Source organism: Macrotis lagotis, chromosome 7 (genome assembly GCF_037893015.1).
Source record: "Macrotis lagotis isolate mMagLag1 chromosome 7, bilby.v1.9.chrom.fasta, whole genome shotgun sequence".
In the NCBI taxonomy this organism is placed as follows: Eukaryota; Metazoa; Chordata; class Mammalia; order Peramelemorphia; family Peramelidae; genus Macrotis; species Macrotis lagotis.
This window is the reverse complement of record NC_133664.1, coordinates 184,638,009-184,658,579: the sequence shown is the minus strand read 5'-3', so window position 1 is coordinate 184,658,579 and position 20,571 is coordinate 184,638,009. Positions and strand designations below refer to the sequence as shown.

At 34.0% G+C, this 20,571-nt stretch overlaps 1 protein-coding gene across 1 annotated transcript in view; it reads right to left on the bottom strand.

Annotated features, from left to right (window-relative positions):
* Positions 1 to 20,571, bottom strand: part of ITPR2 (inositol 1,4,5-trisphosphate receptor type 2) — a 482,746-nt gene that overhangs the window by 290,739 nt on the left and 171,436 nt on the right. The window contains exons 17-21 of the mRNA XM_074195308.1: positions 15,646 to 15,765; positions 15,348 to 15,533; positions 13,541 to 13,792; positions 12,438 to 12,582; positions 11,537 to 11,687 (exon numbers count right to left, since the gene is read on the bottom strand). Coding sequence (XP_074051409.1) covers positions 11,537 to 11,687; positions 12,438 to 12,582; positions 13,541 to 13,792; positions 15,348 to 15,533; positions 15,646 to 15,765 — 854 coding nt within the window. The remainder of the gene's footprint in view (positions 1 to 11,536; positions 11,688 to 12,437; positions 12,583 to 13,540; positions 13,793 to 15,347; positions 15,534 to 15,645; positions 15,766 to 20,571) is intronic.

Below are 20,571 nucleotides of genomic sequence, written 5' to 3'. Positions count from 1 at the left end.
TAATTTAAAAAGCTTATGCATGACCCATCTAGGAAAAGAGAAAGCACTGATTAGGAAAAAATATTTACATCAAATAGTTCTTATAAGTTTGTGATCCCAGTATATGTTGTGAATTATCAAAACTAAGATAATGAATAAGTGGTCAAAGGATAGAAAAAAATTTCAAATGGATACCTACAATGTGTATAGTATACTATTAACCATATGAAAAATTGCTCTAGTTCCCTAATATTGAGATAAATGCAAATCAAACATTTCACCTTACATCCAATAAATTGACAGATAACTAAGGAAATAACCTGCATCAGTGGAGCTAGTAGAGATGTGAAGTGATCCAACCATTTTGGAAAATAATTTGTTATTATACTAAAAAAAAGACTTAAAACATTCACATCCTTTAGCCCAGAAATTATACTATTTGGTATATGCCAAGAAAGCCAAAAAAGTAAAGATCTAAGATCTAAACAACTAAGATCTAGAAGCAAAACAGCTATAGTAATAAATATGGGTTATTTACTATTCAATAAGATGATGAATATGAAGAATTGGGAAAAATATATTTTTGTGCACTGACACAGAGTGAAGTTAAAAGGGGGAGATGTACCCAGAAACTATAATAAAATGAAAGAACTAAGAACAAAAAATAACCCTCAAAAAAAAATGCTGCAGAGTTTTATAAGAAGCAAGTCTCACCTCAAAAAGAACTAAGAAAATGTACTTCCCTGCTTTGCAGAAGTATGGGATGACAGGTTGCAAAATTATGTACAGTGACAGACAAAATTGATTTCCTGGTTGATTTCCTTTTTTAAGTAATTAATAAAGTAATTTTTTTTAAAGATAAAGGGAAATTAAGTTGCTTTCCATTACTGAACAAGTAGATATCTTTATTAGTCCTAATTTTCTCCAATCAAGAAAAATGTCTATAAAAATCAATATCCTGTACTTCCTTTAGGGTACATCAAGAAATTTCAATCTCCAGCCACACTATGACCCAAACCTATTTTAAATGTAAGTGGGAAATGTTTAACAAAATACATTAAAATACAACAAACTAGATAATACCGATTTGTTTTTCTGAGTCAATAGGCTACCTACAGTTTGATTTTGATGGCAGTGATGTAGATATTCTCTCCACAGATGCAGCTTACAATCCCAACATGTCTCAAGAGACTATTTTATTATGGTTACAGTGAACCAAAATTTTGTCATCTGGCAATAAGCTTGATATTGTAAACTTTTATTTAACCATAATAAAGATTGATTTGCATATTTTGATTAGTTAAATTATTCCAGTAGGAAGAAAGGTGAACCAAAAGTAGCAGAATTTCAGATAGAAACAGGACAAAAACATTTTTTAAAATATTTGTTGTTAATTCACTTGGTTCTACATTGTGTAATTGCTTAATGTAATGTTTCAGTCCTTACTCAGCAGATGTGTTTTATCATTTTTGTTAATAGTAATTATGTTTACAATAAAAAAGTTTAAAAGCAATATCAACTGTACTTTTGTAAAAAATAAATTTAGTATCAAGATGTTTAGAAAATATTCAGTCATTTGAGATTTATAGTCATTAGGCTCCAAGTCAAAAATAAATTTTCTCTAGCATCATTAGATTCTAGATTTATGATCCTAGGATTTTGTGATTTTATTTTAATGATTTAATATTTAGGAGATATCTTTGTGCAAGTCCTTTGGCAATTGTCATCTTTATTTGTACAACTGTAGCGAACCGTAAGGTACACTAGTAGAAAGGAAACTGAAACCTTAAATCTTCCCCTCTCTACCACACTTCCCTATTTCTGTCAAAGCTTTTCCCATTTGTCCAGTGTCTCAGACTCAGTCTCAGCCTTATTATCCTTGTCTCTTCAAACTCCCTCAATTGGAATACCAGTCAGTTGCCAAATCTTGTGTTTTCTACATTCACAACAGCTCTCACAATTATTTTCTCCATAGTCATACTCTAGCTTCCACCTTCATCCAGGTCTTTACCACAACTCCTTTAAATCTATCCTCTGTGCTACTGCCACCTTACCTTTCCAACTTCATTGAACCTTATCTCCCCACTACCACCACCCCCATATACTTCAGCTCGGCTATATAGGCCTTTCTGTTTCCTCATTCACAATGTTCTATTTCTTGCCTCTTTGTTTTTGGATTGTCCATCCTCTATTCCTGGAATGTATTCTCTCTTCACCTTCACTTTAGACTCTTAAGATCTGGGACAAGTACCATCTCCTTCATGAAACCTCCCTCCTAGGTTACTTTGTGTTTTCTTTATAAACATACCTTGTAAAAATGTTTTGTACCTACTTAACTTTTGATGCTGTATTATTTCTCACATTAAAATTTCATTCATTTAATGAATGATTTCATTGAGACTGAGTTTTTTCATTCTTATATCCCCAACATTTAGTACAGAAATAGGAAATAATAAATACTTATCGACTGATAGAAGTCATCTAAGGTCAGAGTCATAATGGACTTTTAAGATCAACTACTCCAGACATCTCATTTTACAGAAGAAAAAGTAGCTAAAAACCAGAGAATTTAAATACATTTACCAAGTAATCTTGGGCAGCTAGGCGGCAGTGAATAGGGCACCAGGCCTGGAGTCAAGAAGCCCTGTATTCAAATCTAGATTCAGACACTTTACAACTGTATGACCCTGGACAGGTCACAATCCTGTTTGCTTCAATGGCAAAGCAGTCCATTATCTTTGCCAAGAAAACCCAGTGGAGGAACCTCAAAGGTCACTTGCTCAATCCTCTCACTTTACATACAAGCTAATTGTAATCCAGACAGAAGTAAGTTACATACATAGTGCCAGAGCTAAAATTTGAACCTGTATCCTCCAAATCTTAAGTATTTTCTATTGCATCAGACTATCATAATACTTGGGTTTGTAACCCAAATCTGCTAACTTATTTTGGTAACTTTAGAAACTGTGTAAGTTACTTTGGTAACTATGTAAGCAATTTATTTACTTCTGAGGTGCTATTACCTCACTGGTCAAATGAGGGAATTAAACCCAATCACCTCTGAGGTTTCCAGCATCCTGACGTTCTCTCTTTCTCTCTTCCTCTCCTTCCCTCTCCATCCCCCCTACATACATACACACGCACACACACGCACACACACACACACACACACACACACACATTCACCTCTTGACTTGCTAGAAACAGCACTTTCTTTTAAATTAGAACAAACTTCCCATTCAAACCTTCTACTGTACAGTTTCTCTTCCAGCAAATAATTGTTGCCACTACAAAAGGTTTTATCTGCATGCAGTGAACAGAGAAGTAGATATAAACAGAGCTACAATTAAACTGTCAAGTTATATCTGAAATACCCCCAAGTAGAGTCTGAGTAACTGCCAAATGTCAAACTCCAAAACAAGATTTGCTCCTGATGAATCAGATCCAATTATATGCTCCCAGATGGTTACTGATAAAAATCTTAGCAGTTTTTTGCATTAAAAGATTTTTACTAACATCCTCATTTCAGAAATAAGATAATTAAGATCCAGAGAGATTGTGACCTGTCCAAGGTCCTACACCTTATTAGTGACAAAGTCTGAGTCAAAGCTTAGGCTTCCAGAGTCCATTCTTCCCTCTTTATATTTTTTTCACATCATCCATATTCCCCAGTATTTTGTTTCTTGATATCACCACCTTTGGTGTGTTTACCCCCTTATAACTAACCCCCTCCCCTTTCTTTCCCCTTTCACTTTGCCCCTTATTCCTTCTGTTAGTTCCTCTTTTCCTCCCCTTCCCCCTTTCCCCTTTTAATACTTGAAAGGTAAGATAAGTTTCTCAACTTAACTGAGTGTGCATATGTTAACTTTATGCCTAATATGATGAGAGTAAGATTCAGGCAGTTCTCACCTCCTCCTTTCTTCCCCTCTATTGCAATATGTCCTTTGTACCTCTTTAATGTGATTCACCCCATTCAATCTCCATCCTGTCTCTTTACTGCCCCCCCCTTTTAAGGAGATATTTTTAAATCATTCTATTAGTCATAGATAAGTCATGAGTGTCCATCACTTCTGGCTAAGTGTATATTCTCTTCAATAGAATTACAGTTCTTGAGGGTTATGAGAATCTTTCTCCAGAGTCCATTCTAACATTTCTCATTATACCATGCTGCTCTCTTCAACATCCCCTGGTGTTCATTTCACCAAAATATAGTCACCTGTTGAATTTAGCAGTTCTTTGTTTTCCCTTCACAGTGCAATGAGAATCAGCCATATTTAAAAGTTAACTTAGTGTTTTAGGAAGCAAGAAGTCAAAAATGAGTTTTGATTTTGCCCCTAGTTTTGTTTTTCATTCATTAATCCTGTATTAAACAGAAAAGAGTTTAGAAAATATGCTTTCAGGGGCAGCTAGGTGGCGCAGTGGATAAAGAACTGGCCCTGGAGTCAGGAGTACCTGGGTTCAAATCCAGTCTCAGACACTTAATAATTACCTAGCTGTGTGGCCTTGGGCAAGCCATTTAACCCCTTTGCCTTGCAAAAACTAAAAAATATATATATATATGCTTTCTTCCACCTTAGAGCTTGAGGAGTTTGAATATGATTTTATTCATATATATATATATATATATACACATATATATATATATATGTGTATATGTAAACATACAAGGTTGCTGTGTTTATTCTTGGAAATAATATATGAAAACAAGGCATCAATAAAAATGAGAATTTTTTGAAAAGGTAATGATATCCTCCCTCCCCACCCCAAAGAAAACAGTTTTTCCCACATATTTTCCACACATACATTATTATTTCTGCTTTGAAACAGCTACTACATGCTTCTCTAGACAGAACGTATTTTGTCTACCACAGCAGACAAACTAAATTAAAGAAATTGACTGGCTGCTTGCCGCTGGCTAGGGTCATGGGAGAGCAGAGTCAGTCAGCACTCACTGCTTTAGCCTAACACTGCTGCCTCTTTTTTCCCTTCCTCCTTATCTCTCTGTCTCTTTGCTCATCTAGTCTGAGCAGCTATGAGTCATATGGACATCTCCAAGGCTATGTGGGAACACAAGTACAATCTGAGGCCACAGTAGCTACCTAGTTCTTTTTCCCCTTAGACCAAAGTTGCTTGAACCCCCAAAACCAAAAGAGAAATCCTGATATAGACATGTTAATAAGATATGGGTCAAATCCTAATTTCATTCTGTATTATTCATTAATCATTCCAGAGGCAGAATTTTCTTTTATCATTCCCTAATTTTGGGAAATAAAAATCTTATTTTGAAAACAGTGCAATGTAGAGGAATGAATGAGCTCTAGGCTTAAAGTGAGGAGATCTGACTGTGACAAGCCCTCATCCTTTTTTTCTCATCTACATCTCAAGAGAACTATAAAGGTGGTACTAAAACAAGGACTTTGTATACATGATATAAATAGAAGTTATACCTCATAACCAAACACAATAGCACTATGTTCCCTGAATAAGCCTTCTCACTCTTCCTCTTTTGAACAGCTAAATAGTGAGGTGTTGACTGAGTAAGGGAAACTATAGTTCAAGTCCTGCCTCAAGACACTCATTGTGCAATTGTCAGTAGTCCACTTAAACCTTTCTCAGCTACAGTTTCTGCTTCTGTAAAATGATGGTAATAATGACCTTACAAGTGAGGATCAGATTAAATAATATGTAAAACTGAGGTGTCAAATTCACTATCCCAAAACTCACCAGTACAGCCCAAACAAGATTAAAATGTATGGGTGGGGGGGGGGACACAACTAGTTGTCACAGTGGATAGATAGGCCCTGAAGTCAGGAGAATCTGAGTTCAACTCTAGCCTTATCTAGCTATGTGACCTTGGGCAAGTCACTTACCCCCACTGCCTTGCAAAAGCTAAAAAAATTTACAAAATAAAATACAATAAAATATAGGAAGATTAATTTGTTTTCTGAGTCAAGGTTCCTGTTTCTGTTTGAGTTTGACAGCATTAATGTAAAGCATTTTGGCAAAACTTATAATATTCTATAGATGCTAGCAATTATTAGCCTTAGAGTAGAAATCATTTCACCATCACTATTTGTTTTCTTTTATGGAGTCACAATACACAGGAGTTATACCTTCTACATAGCCCATAATCTCATTCTTGCTTGGATTCACATTTGAGCGATTTTACCTTGCCTAAATTTTTTTATGTAAAATGTTACTCATTTATGAAAGATTAAGGCTAGCACTCAAAAACATACATTTTACTTAAATTCTTTATTGCTTGACACTCTTTGTAAGGAACATAAACTTCCTGTAAGTCTTGGGAGTTTTTATAGTCTTCTTGCAGAATTTTTCATAAAATATATAGAATAGAATGTACCATAAATAAATGATTTCTCTATTTGCTTTATTAAAATAAGCACATTTCTCTGCTAAGCAGCACCATTAATTCCATAATATTCTCAATCAAAAGAAAAAAGCATAAAGGCCTAAAGAAAAAGACAGATGACTGAAGGAAAGAAATTACTGTCCAAACAATGTTTTATAACCAGGAAAAAATTGGTTAGATATCCTGAAGCATGTCATCCTCAAGTAATAATCTCCCCAAAGGTCTAGGCCAGTCTGTAAATGAAATTGTTGACATCATCTCTCCAAAGACAATTAGAAACTATTTTGCCTAGATATACACGTGCAAAATCAACAACTTAAAGGAAATAAATACTTAAAAAATATAAAATATCCAAATTAATAGAAATAGATAATTTAAACAACCTAATTACAGAGGAAGAAATTGAACAAAAAATAAAGTTCAAAGGGGGGGAGAAAAAAATTCCATGACCGGAAAAATTGAATGAAATGAATTCTATCAAGTACTCAAAGAACAATTCCAATATTACATAAATTGTTTTCAAAAATATCCAAAGAAAGGATCCTACCAAATTCTTCTGTGACACAGATATAGTCCTAACATGTAAGCCAGGGAGAAACAAAACAGCAAATGACCAATATTCATAATAAATATAGTTTTAAAATGTAAACAAAATATTATCAAGCAGGTTTAACACAACATAAAAATTATAGATGATTCTGTGAAGTGATAGGATGAAGTAAGCAGAACAATTTATACTATAACATCAATATTATAAAAATGAACAATTTTGAAGACTTATAAACTGATGAAATGAGCAGTCAGAAGAACAATTTATGCAATAAGAACAAAACTATAAAAAACAACATTGAAAGCTGTGAGAATTATGATCAGTATAGTGCCCACCATGCATTTAATTATGTCCTTGACCTAATAGTAAATCACCACCACTGAAAAAATAAATAAAGCAACCCCTACCATTTTATGTACTTAAAGTGACTGGATGCTTAATTTAGTAATCATTCGTGACAAATAAAGAACATAGGAAAAAGTCAGTGTCTGAAAAAGCACATTTCATTGTAGTCCCTGAGTGAAGAATCACAAAAATGATCAAAAGTTTAACTAGAGAATTTTTAAGAACCTAAACACTAAGATAAGAACAACAAAATCAATTCTCTTCTGATCCTCTGCTATACTCATAGCCTTCTTTGATACCCTAAGTTTCTCCATATTTATAAGATGAGGGAAACAGTTTAAAGATACTGGCCTCTGCCCCTCAGAACAAAGAAGAGAAAGAGAGAATTTCTTTGTTAAGAGAAGTTTATCTCTCTTCCCAATAGTGACATTAGACAGTTAGGACACCTGGGACCAAAAGATTCTTAAAGTCAGTGTTTCTCAGCTACCATGATCCTTCAGTCTAACAATTTAGTTTGTTAATCCTGAAAATGAAAAGAATATTTAGAGGCCCCAGTCCCATTTCTCCTCTAATCTTTCAAAAAGCAGGTTGAGCAATGAGACTGAAAGGGTAATTTATTCAACAAAGAGCTTTTTTTTTGAGTGACTGAAGTGAACAAGTTGATAAGAGCTGTGGAAGAACAAGTTTCTTTGTATAAGAAAGCCAACTCTCAAGACATAATCCAACAGGAAAAATCAGACCAAATACCTAAAAAAATAAAGGCCAGAAAAGGCATTACAAGTGATACAAAGAATATAAATGAAAGTTCACTTCTAGTTGATAGGAACTAGAGGAGGTGGCATTTTAGCTAAATCTTGATAGATATGTAGGATTTTATTATTACTAACAATAATAATAATAATAGCTAGCATTTAGACAGCTCACTAAAGTTTACAAAGCACTTTATATATTATTAACTCGTTTGAACCTCACAGTCCAGTAAAAGTGCTCTCATTAACCCTATTTTACCAATGAGGAAACAAGCATAGATAAACACAACTAGGGAGTGTATCAGGTCTTTTGGACTTCAAGTCCTGCACCTTCACTGACTAGCTGCCTATTTTGATCAGTAGAAAGAAAAAGAAAAAGGCATTCTGAATAAAAGGAATAGCATGAGTAAAGATACAAAAAATATATAACTAGACTATTTGGCCTTTGGTAGAAAGTAGGGGAAGAAATGGGAAGACAAAGGCCTAAATAGGTTGGCCAAGGAAAAGCCATCTCCAAGGATCTCAGATATGCCTCAGGTACCATCCCTGTCTCATGGATCTGGTCGCTGCCTTTGCCAAGAATGAAGACAAGAATCACGAAATGATGGAAAGTTTTTCCCTCTTTTTGATTCTCATGAATCAGGAGTTATGATTCCCCAAGCTAGAATTTGGTGTTCGAGTATAATATATCTATGAGACAAGCAAATAGTAATAAGCAGGGCTGCATAATTTTTTTAAAAGCATTAACATATTTTCAACTCGTGCCAAGAATTCTATTCTGGTGAAACTTAAGGTCAAACATCAATTAAACTTTGACATGAGAACCAGGAACGAAGGCTATCCATTTAGCCTGAAGGAAACTAGATTCTGAAATCTAGGTTTAACATAGATCAGGTTACACATTAGACTTAGGTAGGTGGGATTTACTCTGTCTTCCTTGAGTTGTGCCTTATTTCTTTCTGATCTCAGAAAAGAGACCCCCTCCCACAATAGTAGCATCCTGAAGTGCCCTCTCCCTGAGTGTTATGTTATCAATGTAACAAATTCTTCAAAGTTGTACAAAAAGTTGCTATTTATTGATTTTTACAAAAGGGATGTTTGCAAAGCATCATTCAGTCACAACATTCATTCTATCTGCTGGTGTCTGCATTTGCTTTCAACTTTTATCAGTAACCAAGAGATCCCCAAGAGATCAGTTACAAGGGAAGATGCCTATGCATTTTAAATCTGCTGCAGGAACAAATGATAGGTATTAGGAAAAGCAAATTGACTCAACAACATAGCATGCTGTGAGTAAGGAAACTTATTTAGAAAAACAATATTTTTATTCCCAAATGAGAATTATAGCCAACGAGAGGTGCTCACTTTATATTTGCACAGATTAGGATCTTCTGTTTTCCTGCAGAACAGGCACAGGCAGTGCTCACTCCCTGTGTTCCTCTATTACTGTGCTTCAATAGTTTTCTGAATGGACCACCTCTAGGGAGCAAACAATAGATCAGGCTCAGAGCCCAGTAGTTTCTGTGGAGACTGCCAATTAGTAATAACTGTGATAGTGAATAGTCATATACTAGGAATTAGACTGAGACCACCAACCAGTATGTTCAGATAATGGCAACTTCCACCCATACTTGTGGGGTATGGGCTGAATTAACCAATGACCAAGAAGAGAAAGAAGAAAACTTCTATAATTGCCAGTTTCCTGAGCTATTCATTCTCTATTGCAACAAACACTAATTACTGACATTTAAACCTACTACAATGGCCATAAAAACCTCTTGAATACTGTCTGTGCACATCCTATTTAAAGTCACCACCTTTGAGGTTCAAACAAAGCAGAGCACTGGGAAATGCAACCCTTTTCCTTCCAATCATTCCTCTTCTTCCAACCCACTGCATCTGTCCTGCTATTTCATCAAGGAGGGAGGGAAAGAATTTATCTCTAAAAGCTGTACCCCTACTGTTTTGGAATAGAATTAGTATGAGGAAAGTTTGTGAGACAATTAAAAGGAAAAAAGCTAGTTAGAAACAAAATAAGAATCATAAACAACAGCAAAGAGGTTTTTTTTGGTGGACCAAACCCAGGACAGGTGAAACCAAGAGATCAGATCAACAAATCATGAGCAGACTAAACAATCAATAGAAGTTCAAGAAGTGGACACTGGGAAGAAGTTTCTTTGTGTATAAGAACATCAAGAAAGTATGTAAAATATCAAAAAAGTATCAAGAAAGGTAACAGTTAAAAGTCCAGGCATCAGGAATGGTAAACAGAAGGGACCAAGTAGGCATTCCAGCAGACAAATAGAGCATCATCTCAGACTGATCTGGAAATATGCAATAGGAACTCAAACAAAAGGAACCATGATTGGAGATCAGGGCTCATTTCAGAGTCTTGTGAGACATCCATAATTAATGGACAGTAGATAATAAGATGAGATAGGAAATGAGAACTGAGAAGAAGCAACCAGCTAAGGAGGAAATGAAAGAACAATATTTTGGAAGCCATTAAAGTTGAAGCGCTGCAAAAAAAGGCAATTTTAGCAATTTAAAAATTACTTGGCAACCTGGTAGGAAACTTTTCAGTGGTAGGGTAACAAGTCAGATTGAAAGGGATTGACTAAGGGGCGGCTAGGTGGCACAGTGGATAAAGCACCAGCCCTGGAGTCAGGAGTACCTGGGTTCAAATCAGGTCTCAGACACTTAATAATACCTAGCTGTGTAGCCTTGGGCAAGCCACCTAACTCCATTTGCCTTGCAAAAACCTTAAAAAAAAGATTGGCTAATAAAAGAATAGAAAGTAAAAGAACATTAAGGCAGTGAGGGTACAATGACCTCAAGGAGCTGACTGAGAAAGGAAGAAGAGATATACAAGAGAATTTGGACTGCCATTGAATGTTATGGAAAGTGAAATATCGAAGAGATGGTTAAATCATATTTATCAGATCTCTCTAAAAGAAATTTGTCCATTATACTGCCAATAAGCAGGTTCAGTGAGCAGGGCAAGAAACTTGTTCTTTAACTATCAAGGCTCTTTAGATCCTAATGGCTTACTCAGTGGCCAATTGCTGATTACCAATTTGATACTACACCCAGGGTTCATTTTCTAATATCTTTAGAGGCTAAAGGTTTTCTACAAGAGTCCATTCCTGTAGCCTCAAGCAAGTACTCAGACATCTAGGCAAGACTAACACAGGTTAGAACTGTAGGATTCTGAGAAATGGGAAGTGATCACTGATTCCAAAATGATTTTGAGTCCCTACTCTACCACTTTCTTGCCCTGTGACCTCAGATACATTTAACAATTCTGAGCTTCAGTACCTTCTGCAAAATACAAATACTAAAATTCATGGTAGTCCTCATAAGAATACTGTGAGAAAAGTGGCTTTAAATTATAAAGTATTGTATAAATACCATATTCATATCCACAAAATATAATCACACCTTACAAGATTTTAATCATTCATGTCCAAGGAGCCAACAAGAAAAATAACTAAGAATCATCAATTTTTTTTATCATACTCATTGTTTTCCCAAATTTCTCACCTCCATCTTGAAATCTGCTTAATCTTTCAAAGTATGATGACATGGGTCCCTGTACAATATCCAGAATAGCCAGAAGTGTTCTTGTCAGTCTTAGCAACTCACTGAAACTATAAAATCCAAAGTAAATAAGATTTCGAGCCAGATGCACCACCTTTAAAAGAGGAAAGGAAAAGAAAAACAGAATGAACATGATAAATATGGAAATACTGTACATATTCATTATTTTAAAATTTTTCTCAATTGATAAAAAAATTCCATAGTAAAGATAAAATGCAGATTCTAATATTCCAAATCTGGATTTGCCAGAATGAAATCAATTTACTGTTAAAGTTAGAAAAATAGATAAGAATTTGTGAGGCAAATTCAGGTTATTAGATAAATTTAATAGGTAATTATTGCATTTTGGGAGTACATTACCCATCAGAACCCAAGTATTTTCACTGAAAAGAAATATGGCTTATTATTTTTGGCCAGAAAATGTTATGTCCTATGCTACTTTTTCTTCAAGCAGATAAAACATGATAAAGCAAAGATCCAGTGATCTTTAAACTTTCTAATGTTGTCATGTAATATGGCAAAGCATGAATAAATTCTTATTCACTGTGAAAAAAAGCTATTGCTACTACTATGTAGAAAATTGTTAGGTCACAGTGATTTGTATGCACAAATAACTTTTCCCATCAATATAAGAATGCCTTATGAAGATGAATCATGAAAATGTTACTAAGCAATTAATAGTTCATAATGGAATAAAAAATAAAAGAATTAATTTAAATATGAATTTTAATCCAAATTATATAGAAGACTCAAATCATCATATTTTTAATTATCTCACCTAACAAACTACTCTCCAAAAGACCACTTACTGCTTTCTTTTTTAATATGAAGAAGTGTAAAGTACCTCAAATGTAAGCTTGTTTTTCTCTTTATCCCCAAAAGGAAATGGTTGGTTTACAACCTCTTTCAAGTATTCTTCAACAAATTCCATTGTTAGTGCAAATTTCCTCTTCATATCATTTCTTGAAGAGTCTGTGATAGAATCATATCTGCAAAGATCAACAAAGGGAATCAGAATGAAATTGTTGCAAATATTGATTGTAGACAGATTTTTAAGTACACAAACAGCTTTGTCTGTTGTTTTAGCTGTTAAAGAATAAGTGAGAAAACTGAACTTTATATAGTTTCCACTTCAAATAAAGCTGAATTTTTCAATTTTTATTAGTCTCCTCCATTTCTTTTCCTTCTAACTCCCCCTTTTAATGACAGTGCTTATTAAAAGCAAACTTTATCAATGATTATAGAATTGTCCATATTTATTCTGACCCTAATATTCTAGTTGTAAGTATATCCCAAGGTGGTCAATGACAAAATGAAATATTTGATATACACTAAAATATTTATAATAGCATTTTTTGTAGTATCAAAGAACTGAAACAAAGCATATAGGTTTGGTTAAACATGTTATGGTATATGAATGTAAAAAATATATTATTGTGCTTCAGAAACTTTGAATACAGAGAAACATGAAAAGACTTGTGAACTGCTACAAAGTGAGGTAAGTCAAATCAGAACATACATAATGACTATAACAATTCAAGTAGGAAAAACATCAAAATAGAATGTTAGGAGATTATAATGACCAAACTTGGCCCCAAAGAAGAGTTATAAAAAGACCTCAATCCCTGCTTGGAGGCTATTATTGTGGAATATTTTAAACTATAAGTTTTTTTGATAATTGGTTAGGTTTGCTAAAATGACTTTTTTTTGCCCTGATTTTATGCTTTAATATAAGATTGTTCTCTGGGAGAAGGAAGGGAGAATGGATTCATTGAGAAATATAGATATGTAAAAAAATATAACAATACAAAAATTTATAATGATCTTGACCCCCCAAAATAGACATGTTTGAATGTGTAATGTTAATAATCTGAATCAGAAAAAAGAAATTGCAATTCTCATTAGAGTTGAAGGTATTGAAACTCAGGTGAACTTTATTAGACTTACTCATATATTGTGATCTTGGTAGGTATTTCTGTCCAAAGTCTCGCATAGCGAACAGGTACTACTGATTCTTGAGGATCTCTGTCCACATGCATGTGAAGCATAAGGCGACAAAAAGAGGCTCGCAAATCAAATGGCAGGCTTTCATCTGACATACAGCGTAAGATCAAATCTACTGAAAGTTGGGTAGAAATCTGGTTTATGGCTAGATATTGACGATCCAAGCACATCCTTGCAAAGAGGTTCAGTTGATACCTTTAAAATATTAACCATATTTTTTGATGTCATATGAGAGTTTCTTAAATAAATTGCATATGTTAGCATTTCTCCTGAGTTCCAGTCCCATATTAACCAACTGCTAATTAGATAATTCCAAGCGGATATTTCATTAAGTACTTTAAAACCAGTGACTTTTCCTCAAACATCTACCCCATTTTCTAATTTGCCTATTTCTGTCCAATCCCCTACCTAAATTGTGAATCTCCTCTATATAATTTTCAAGTAAAACTCATAAGGGAATCAAATTCTTTCAATAGTAAATGAACTGTGAAAATTAATTCAACAATTCAAACAACTATGTATAGAGCATCTTAATGCAAATCTATAAGTATAAACATGAAATTGTAAATTCAAGATAATTTGAGAGGATTATGAGAGAGAAAAATTCTGGGGACAGGGGGAGAGAGAAGAATGCAGCTAACAGAGAATCAGTCTGTAGGGGTTTATGAGCTGAGCTTTGAAATAAGGTAACAAGTCAGAAAGGTAGAATTGAAAAGAGATTGAATTCCAGAGAAACAGTAAGATAAAGTAGAAAGAGGCCTGGAATTATACTACAAAAGATCTAGGTGTGGGCATAGATTATCCCTGTTAGTTTAGCTGCTACATACCAAGATTATCCATCTCTCTTCTACCACACATACACACACACACGCACACATGCACACATACTTTGTATATATTCTGCATTCATTTATTTTTGTACTTTTTTCCCCTCTAATAAAATGTAAACTCTAGGATTTGTACAATTTAGACTTTGTATCCCCAGTACCTAGGATAGCAAATCATAGATGCTTAATAGATTTTTGTGGACTGAATGAAAAAAACCAATATTCTCATCTATAAGATGGGGAAAATAATATCCATAGTATCTACCTCACTCACAGATTTGTTACAAGGCTCAAGTGGAATTAGATAGATAGATAGATAGATAGATAGATAGATAGATAGATAGATAGATAGATAGATATAATAATGATAAATTTATTTTTGCAATGCCTTAAGGCTTTCAAAGAATTTGAAAACCTTAAGGCATTGCAAAAAATTCAGTTTATTATTGTCATTATTATTACTATTGTTGTTATTCCAGGCAAAAGGAATGGTATGTGGATGAAGGTAGATAAGAGATAAAATGTTGAAGCCCTTCAAATACTACTTCAAGTATCATAGATTGTTAATGGGGAGTAAAGTAAAATAAAACAGGAAAGGTTATTCCTGTAAATTTTTTTATTTTATGTTCCCTTCTTTATTACTTCAACATTTCTGGCACTAGAAATACCTAGATAAGTTCCTGGTATCTTTAAACCGTAAAGCAATCTATAATTACATTAAAAAAAAACAAACTTGTTTATGTTTTGTTTTAAAATTTTTTAAATATTGCATGTAACTCTACATTCTTTCAGAACTTTTTTCTTAAATATTTTAAATCCTTAATTCTTAAATAATGAAATATTTTAATTTTTAATCCATGAATCTGATCAAATTATTAATAAGCATTTGAGATCATGAATTACAATTCTTTTTAATACTTAACCGATAATAGGTGAGGACTTCTAAATCAGCTTTTGTGCCTTCTTTAGCCTCTTGTGCAAGATGCCGGATAGCTTTGCCATGAGGTTCCTTATTGCTGTCAATCCAGTAAAGCCAGACTTCTTCATCATCAATATCATCTGAGATGATGGTACACTCCAAAGGACTGTCAATTTGCATGGAAACCAGTCTTCAAATAATAACACATAATAAAACTATTAATAAACTCGAGTAATAACTTTGATAAAGACTATTATGGAGTTAATTAATAAGCTAGGAAAAAGTCTATTATAAATGCTTACTTGGTTTGAATGAGAATATCAGCATTTCCTGGACTCAGCATAAATTTGCAGATGAGTTCTTGAGTTACTGGTATGGCAGTGGTATTAGACACACACAAGTCTGATAAATAATCCAAAAATCTGACCAAAGAAGCAGATAATGTTGAACAGAAAACAAGGAATTGTGTTAATGAAATATGAATTACAACAAATTATTTTTATATCTGCATGCTTTTGTAATATTTTTAGGTTAACATACTTTGCTACTGTAATTGGGCCCTACACTATCTACTATATTATAATGAGGGCACAGAAGTGACCCTAGGTTCTCAAAGGCTGTGCTCCCAGATTATAAGTTTTATGAGGATGGGTCATTCTAGAAAGGTTTTAAGCATGGTCCCCAGAAAATAGATAGATTTCTGAGTAACCATTCTTTCAGCTACAGAGATGTTAACTTCCTGTAGTTTAGCCAAAGAGTGATGAACTTTTTGGCATACCAGAACCAAGAAACAAGGGTAAAGTGCTTCTTAACTCTTTGCATCTTGTGCTTCTTTAGGAATGATGGTAAAATGGTAGAAAGTAAGACAAAGGATTCTGAGAATCACACAGGTTTGGATGAGGTTTTTATTTTTATTTTTGCTGTTTACTATAAATATGATAAGTGAGTAGACATACTGATTCGCTCTACAAATGAAACCAAATTAAATCAATATATTGTCTAATATTTAGTAACTTCAACCCAAAGGTGGGAAAAAGTGAGGGTGGCAAGAAATGTTTGGAAAAGCATGATTTAGGTAAAGGGAATGAGAGAAGCCAATACTTTATATCAAGAATACATACTTCAAGAAAAGAATTGGTAATCATTAAACATGGTAAGTAGCAAATAACATTACAGAAAAGTGGGATAAATTATATATTAAAAGACTTGTAACAATCATGGGAGTTATCCCCAAATTAAATGCCTGTGTTTAGTGATATTACCAGTTTATCAGGTTAAAAACGTTATAATTAATATAAAGCAAAAGAAAAGAATAATGAGAAAAATATATGATATATTTAACTATATACAGATATACATATATTATATATGTGTATATATATACATATATATATATATAAAACTTCAAACAAAAAATTAGCAATAAGAAATGGGAAATGGACATCAGAAATTGCATAATGACTATATGCCAGGGGTGGCTAGGTGGTGCAGTGGATAGAGCATTGGCCTTGGAGTCAGGAGTACCTGGGTTCAAATCCAACCTCAGACACTTAATAATTACCTAGCCGTGTGGCCTTGAGCAAGCCACTTAACCCCATTGTCTTGCAAAAACCTAAAAAAATTTAAAAAAAGACTATATGCCAAAACCCAAAGACTAAAAGATCAGAAAATATTTTAGTTAGCTGACATAATCTGTCTTACTTGTGAAGCAAAGAAAGAAAGAATACAAAGAACACTGGTTTAAAATATAAACTTGTTAACAAGAATTAGGAATATAAAAAAGGTAAAAACATGGTCCTTGCCCTCAAGGAACTCATATTCCAAAGCAAGAGACAGCATGAAAAATAACTATAGATATAGGATATATATTCAGTCTAAATGGAAGTCTCTGAAGGCAAATACTAGGATAATTATGAGCAGTGAGGGATAAAATAAGATTAAAAAAAGATGGCAAGAGAACTAATCATGTAATATACCACAACAAAGACAAAATGAAGAGATGATAACAAATAGAAGATAGATGGAAAAGATCTATAAAGATTGGAATAACTTTATACCATCAAGTACATAGGACTACTGTAGTCAGATCCTAAAATTACTGGATGTCTTACAGGGAAGGTAAAAATGACCATATTGGGAACAAATATGGGAAAAGCATCCAGATGAAACCAAATGTTGGTAGAGAAGGTCTATGCTCTATCACCATTTTGAGAATACTAAGGGATTGATATACAAGCCATCTTAAAGAGGGGAATACATTAAAGGTTGGAAAAGATCATAGACCTAATTAACAGTCAGTCAACATCAACCAATTATTATCATGAAATAAAGCTACCAGTTACAGTCACCCTACCCTCAAACTGGACCTCCAGAAAACATGCCTGTGAAGAGCTAAGTCACTCTATTTAGCACTGGGGCCATGGAGACCTGTTTTTCCCTGGCTATTTTTCCACCCTGCTGCCTATGATCGCTCTGCCTTCTCAACAAGATCTACCCTGATCATCTAAAATCACTATCCTGCTTCTCCTGTCTTATCACTACTTCTTGGTCTCTTTGGCTAGACCTTAATCTAAATCAGACCCACTAACTGGGTGTTCCCTCCCATCCTTCCAAGGCTCTCTCCTAATCCCTCTTCCCATTTCTCTCAGAAAATTTCACATGTGATCTCAAGTATTCAAATATCACCACACAGATGATCCTTACATCTATTCATCCAGTCAATCTCTCCTGACTTTCAGGTTCATATCTCCAACTGCCTCTAATTGGATGTGTTGAAACCATCTTAAAATCAATATATCCAAGACCAAACTCATTGTGACTTCTCCCAAAATCATCTCATTCTTTCAAACTTCCATGCTACTGTTAAAGCCATTACCATCCTCCCAGACATTCAATGTCACAATTTTGGTGCCATCCTTTACACCTCATTCTCTCACTTCCCATATACTATCAATTGGCAAGCTTTGTCAATTCTACCTTTGTATCGTTGCCCACTTCTTCCTGACACAGCCACTGCCTTCAACACCTCATTTCCAAACTGCTGTAGCCTTCTGAGTAGTCTCCCTGATTCAAGTCTCTCCCCACCCCAATCCATCCTGAACTTAGTTGATCTTTTTAAATTGCATTTCTGACCATCTCAACCTTACCTATTCAATAAACTCTAATCATACCCCATTACTTTCAGGATCAAAAATTCTTTGGTTTTTAAAGAATTTTTTCATAATCTGGCCCCTTCCTATGTTTCCAATCGTCTTATACTTTAATAACTCCCACATAAATTGTAACCAATGACACTAGGCTCCTTACTGTTCCTCACACAAGACTCTTCTTAATCTACCAATTCCAGGAATTTTTACTGGCTATCTCCCTGCCTGGATTTCTTTCCCTCTTTATATCTGTCTGATGGGTTTTTTTTAATCCATTGATGTCCAAACTAAAATTCTACTTCCTACAAGAATCCTTTCCCACTTTCCTTTATTCTGATGCCCTATAAGATTATCCCTATGTACCCTTTATGTATCTTATATAAAGTTGCTTGCATGTTATTACAGGGTCTATATAGTAGGCGCTTAATAAATGTTTAATAAAATTTTTTTAAATGTTTAATGATTTTATTTGTTCTGAGAACTATCATCAAATCAATGCTATGATTGCCTCTGTACTCTCCATAAGTCTTCTCCATTATGATGAAGGACATCCAATGCAGAAGCCAAATTAAGGAGAATTTCTCTATGGATAGTGAAGTTTTCCAAAATGCTCCTAAGGATGGCATTGCTCTAGTTGCATCAAACCCTGAAATATTTCAGAACCTCCTGAAAGGATCTACAAAGGGCCTGACCCAACCTCCTACATTGGAAAAGTCAAGAGGATAAATGATCTCTATTGCCCAGATTATGTAATGCATTTGAGTAGAAAGCCTATACAGTTTATCAAATCTGCATATGTGTCTAGAATAAACAGTATTTATGAACAGTCAGCTAAGAGGAACTAGATTGCTCTTAGAAACATTCAGAGTTCCTATAATGAAAACAAGATTTCCATGGGGAGGAAAAAGAGCCCTTTTTAAAATTTCGGAATTCTACCAAGTGTTACCATCTATCTATGAAACATAGAATACAACAGTTTTCAAAGATTTAAAAATTAATAACACAAAGAGGGCATTGGAGAGGCACATGATACATAGGAGCATGTTGCAACAAGATACTGATGATAAACCTCAAAGATTTACAGTACTAAAAAATGCCCACCAAAGAAAACATAGTAGAAAGAGAAGATGGGACGATCATGTGATGAGGATAAAGATCAACAGGTAAACACTCAAACTGTTCCACAAGCACCCTCTTAATATCAGAAGAAAATGAGAAACTTCTCCACATACTGGGTAGATTTACTTTGGCAAACTTATTGGGAAACAATGAGAAAATAACAGGTATAAAAGAGTTATGCCCTTTAGCACCAAAAGCCTATAAGATAATATGACTATTTTGAGAATTTGAGCATACTTTCATAATTTTATCTCTGACCAATTTTATCTCAGTTATATTGATCTTTTCAGAATAAGGGAGCACCTTATTGCACTAAATATCACTTGAATATGAAGAATAAGAATATTAATTTCTTACATTTATGTAGTATTATTCTCTTTTCTATATTATGACTACCTCTGATTAGGATATACTTTACCTACTCTAAAATGATCTTACTCCTGGACTGTAAGATGAAGAGCATGGGTCAAGGCTGCTTAAACTACACCATACAAAAAAAAATATTTGTATTCATCTCAGGTGAGGAATATTGGCCTTACAGAGTCATAAAAGATATAGTCTCACTTTCTATAATTGATTTTCTAGCAATATAGTAATTTTAAGCAATTCAATTAACTTTTCCACAAGTCACTTATCCCATATGTTAAAAGTGTTTAATGATTAAATATCATACTCTTGAAAGATCAACTGACTTTGAGATAGAACAGGTCATTTTATTAGGGTCTACTTCTTCCTCATTATAAGACCAGGAGCAAGTCATTGAATTTCTTTCAGCCTCAGTTTACTCATCTGTAAAATAAAGATAATAGCATCTATCCTGCTTTTTTACTCACAGGATTATGTGAATTAAGTAGGATAATGTCTAGAAAAGCAGTATAAAATCTGAAGTAGATTCATTTCTTCATCTAGTATTAGTGTCCTCAAAGACACAATGAGGAACTGACATATATCTTTGTAATGGAC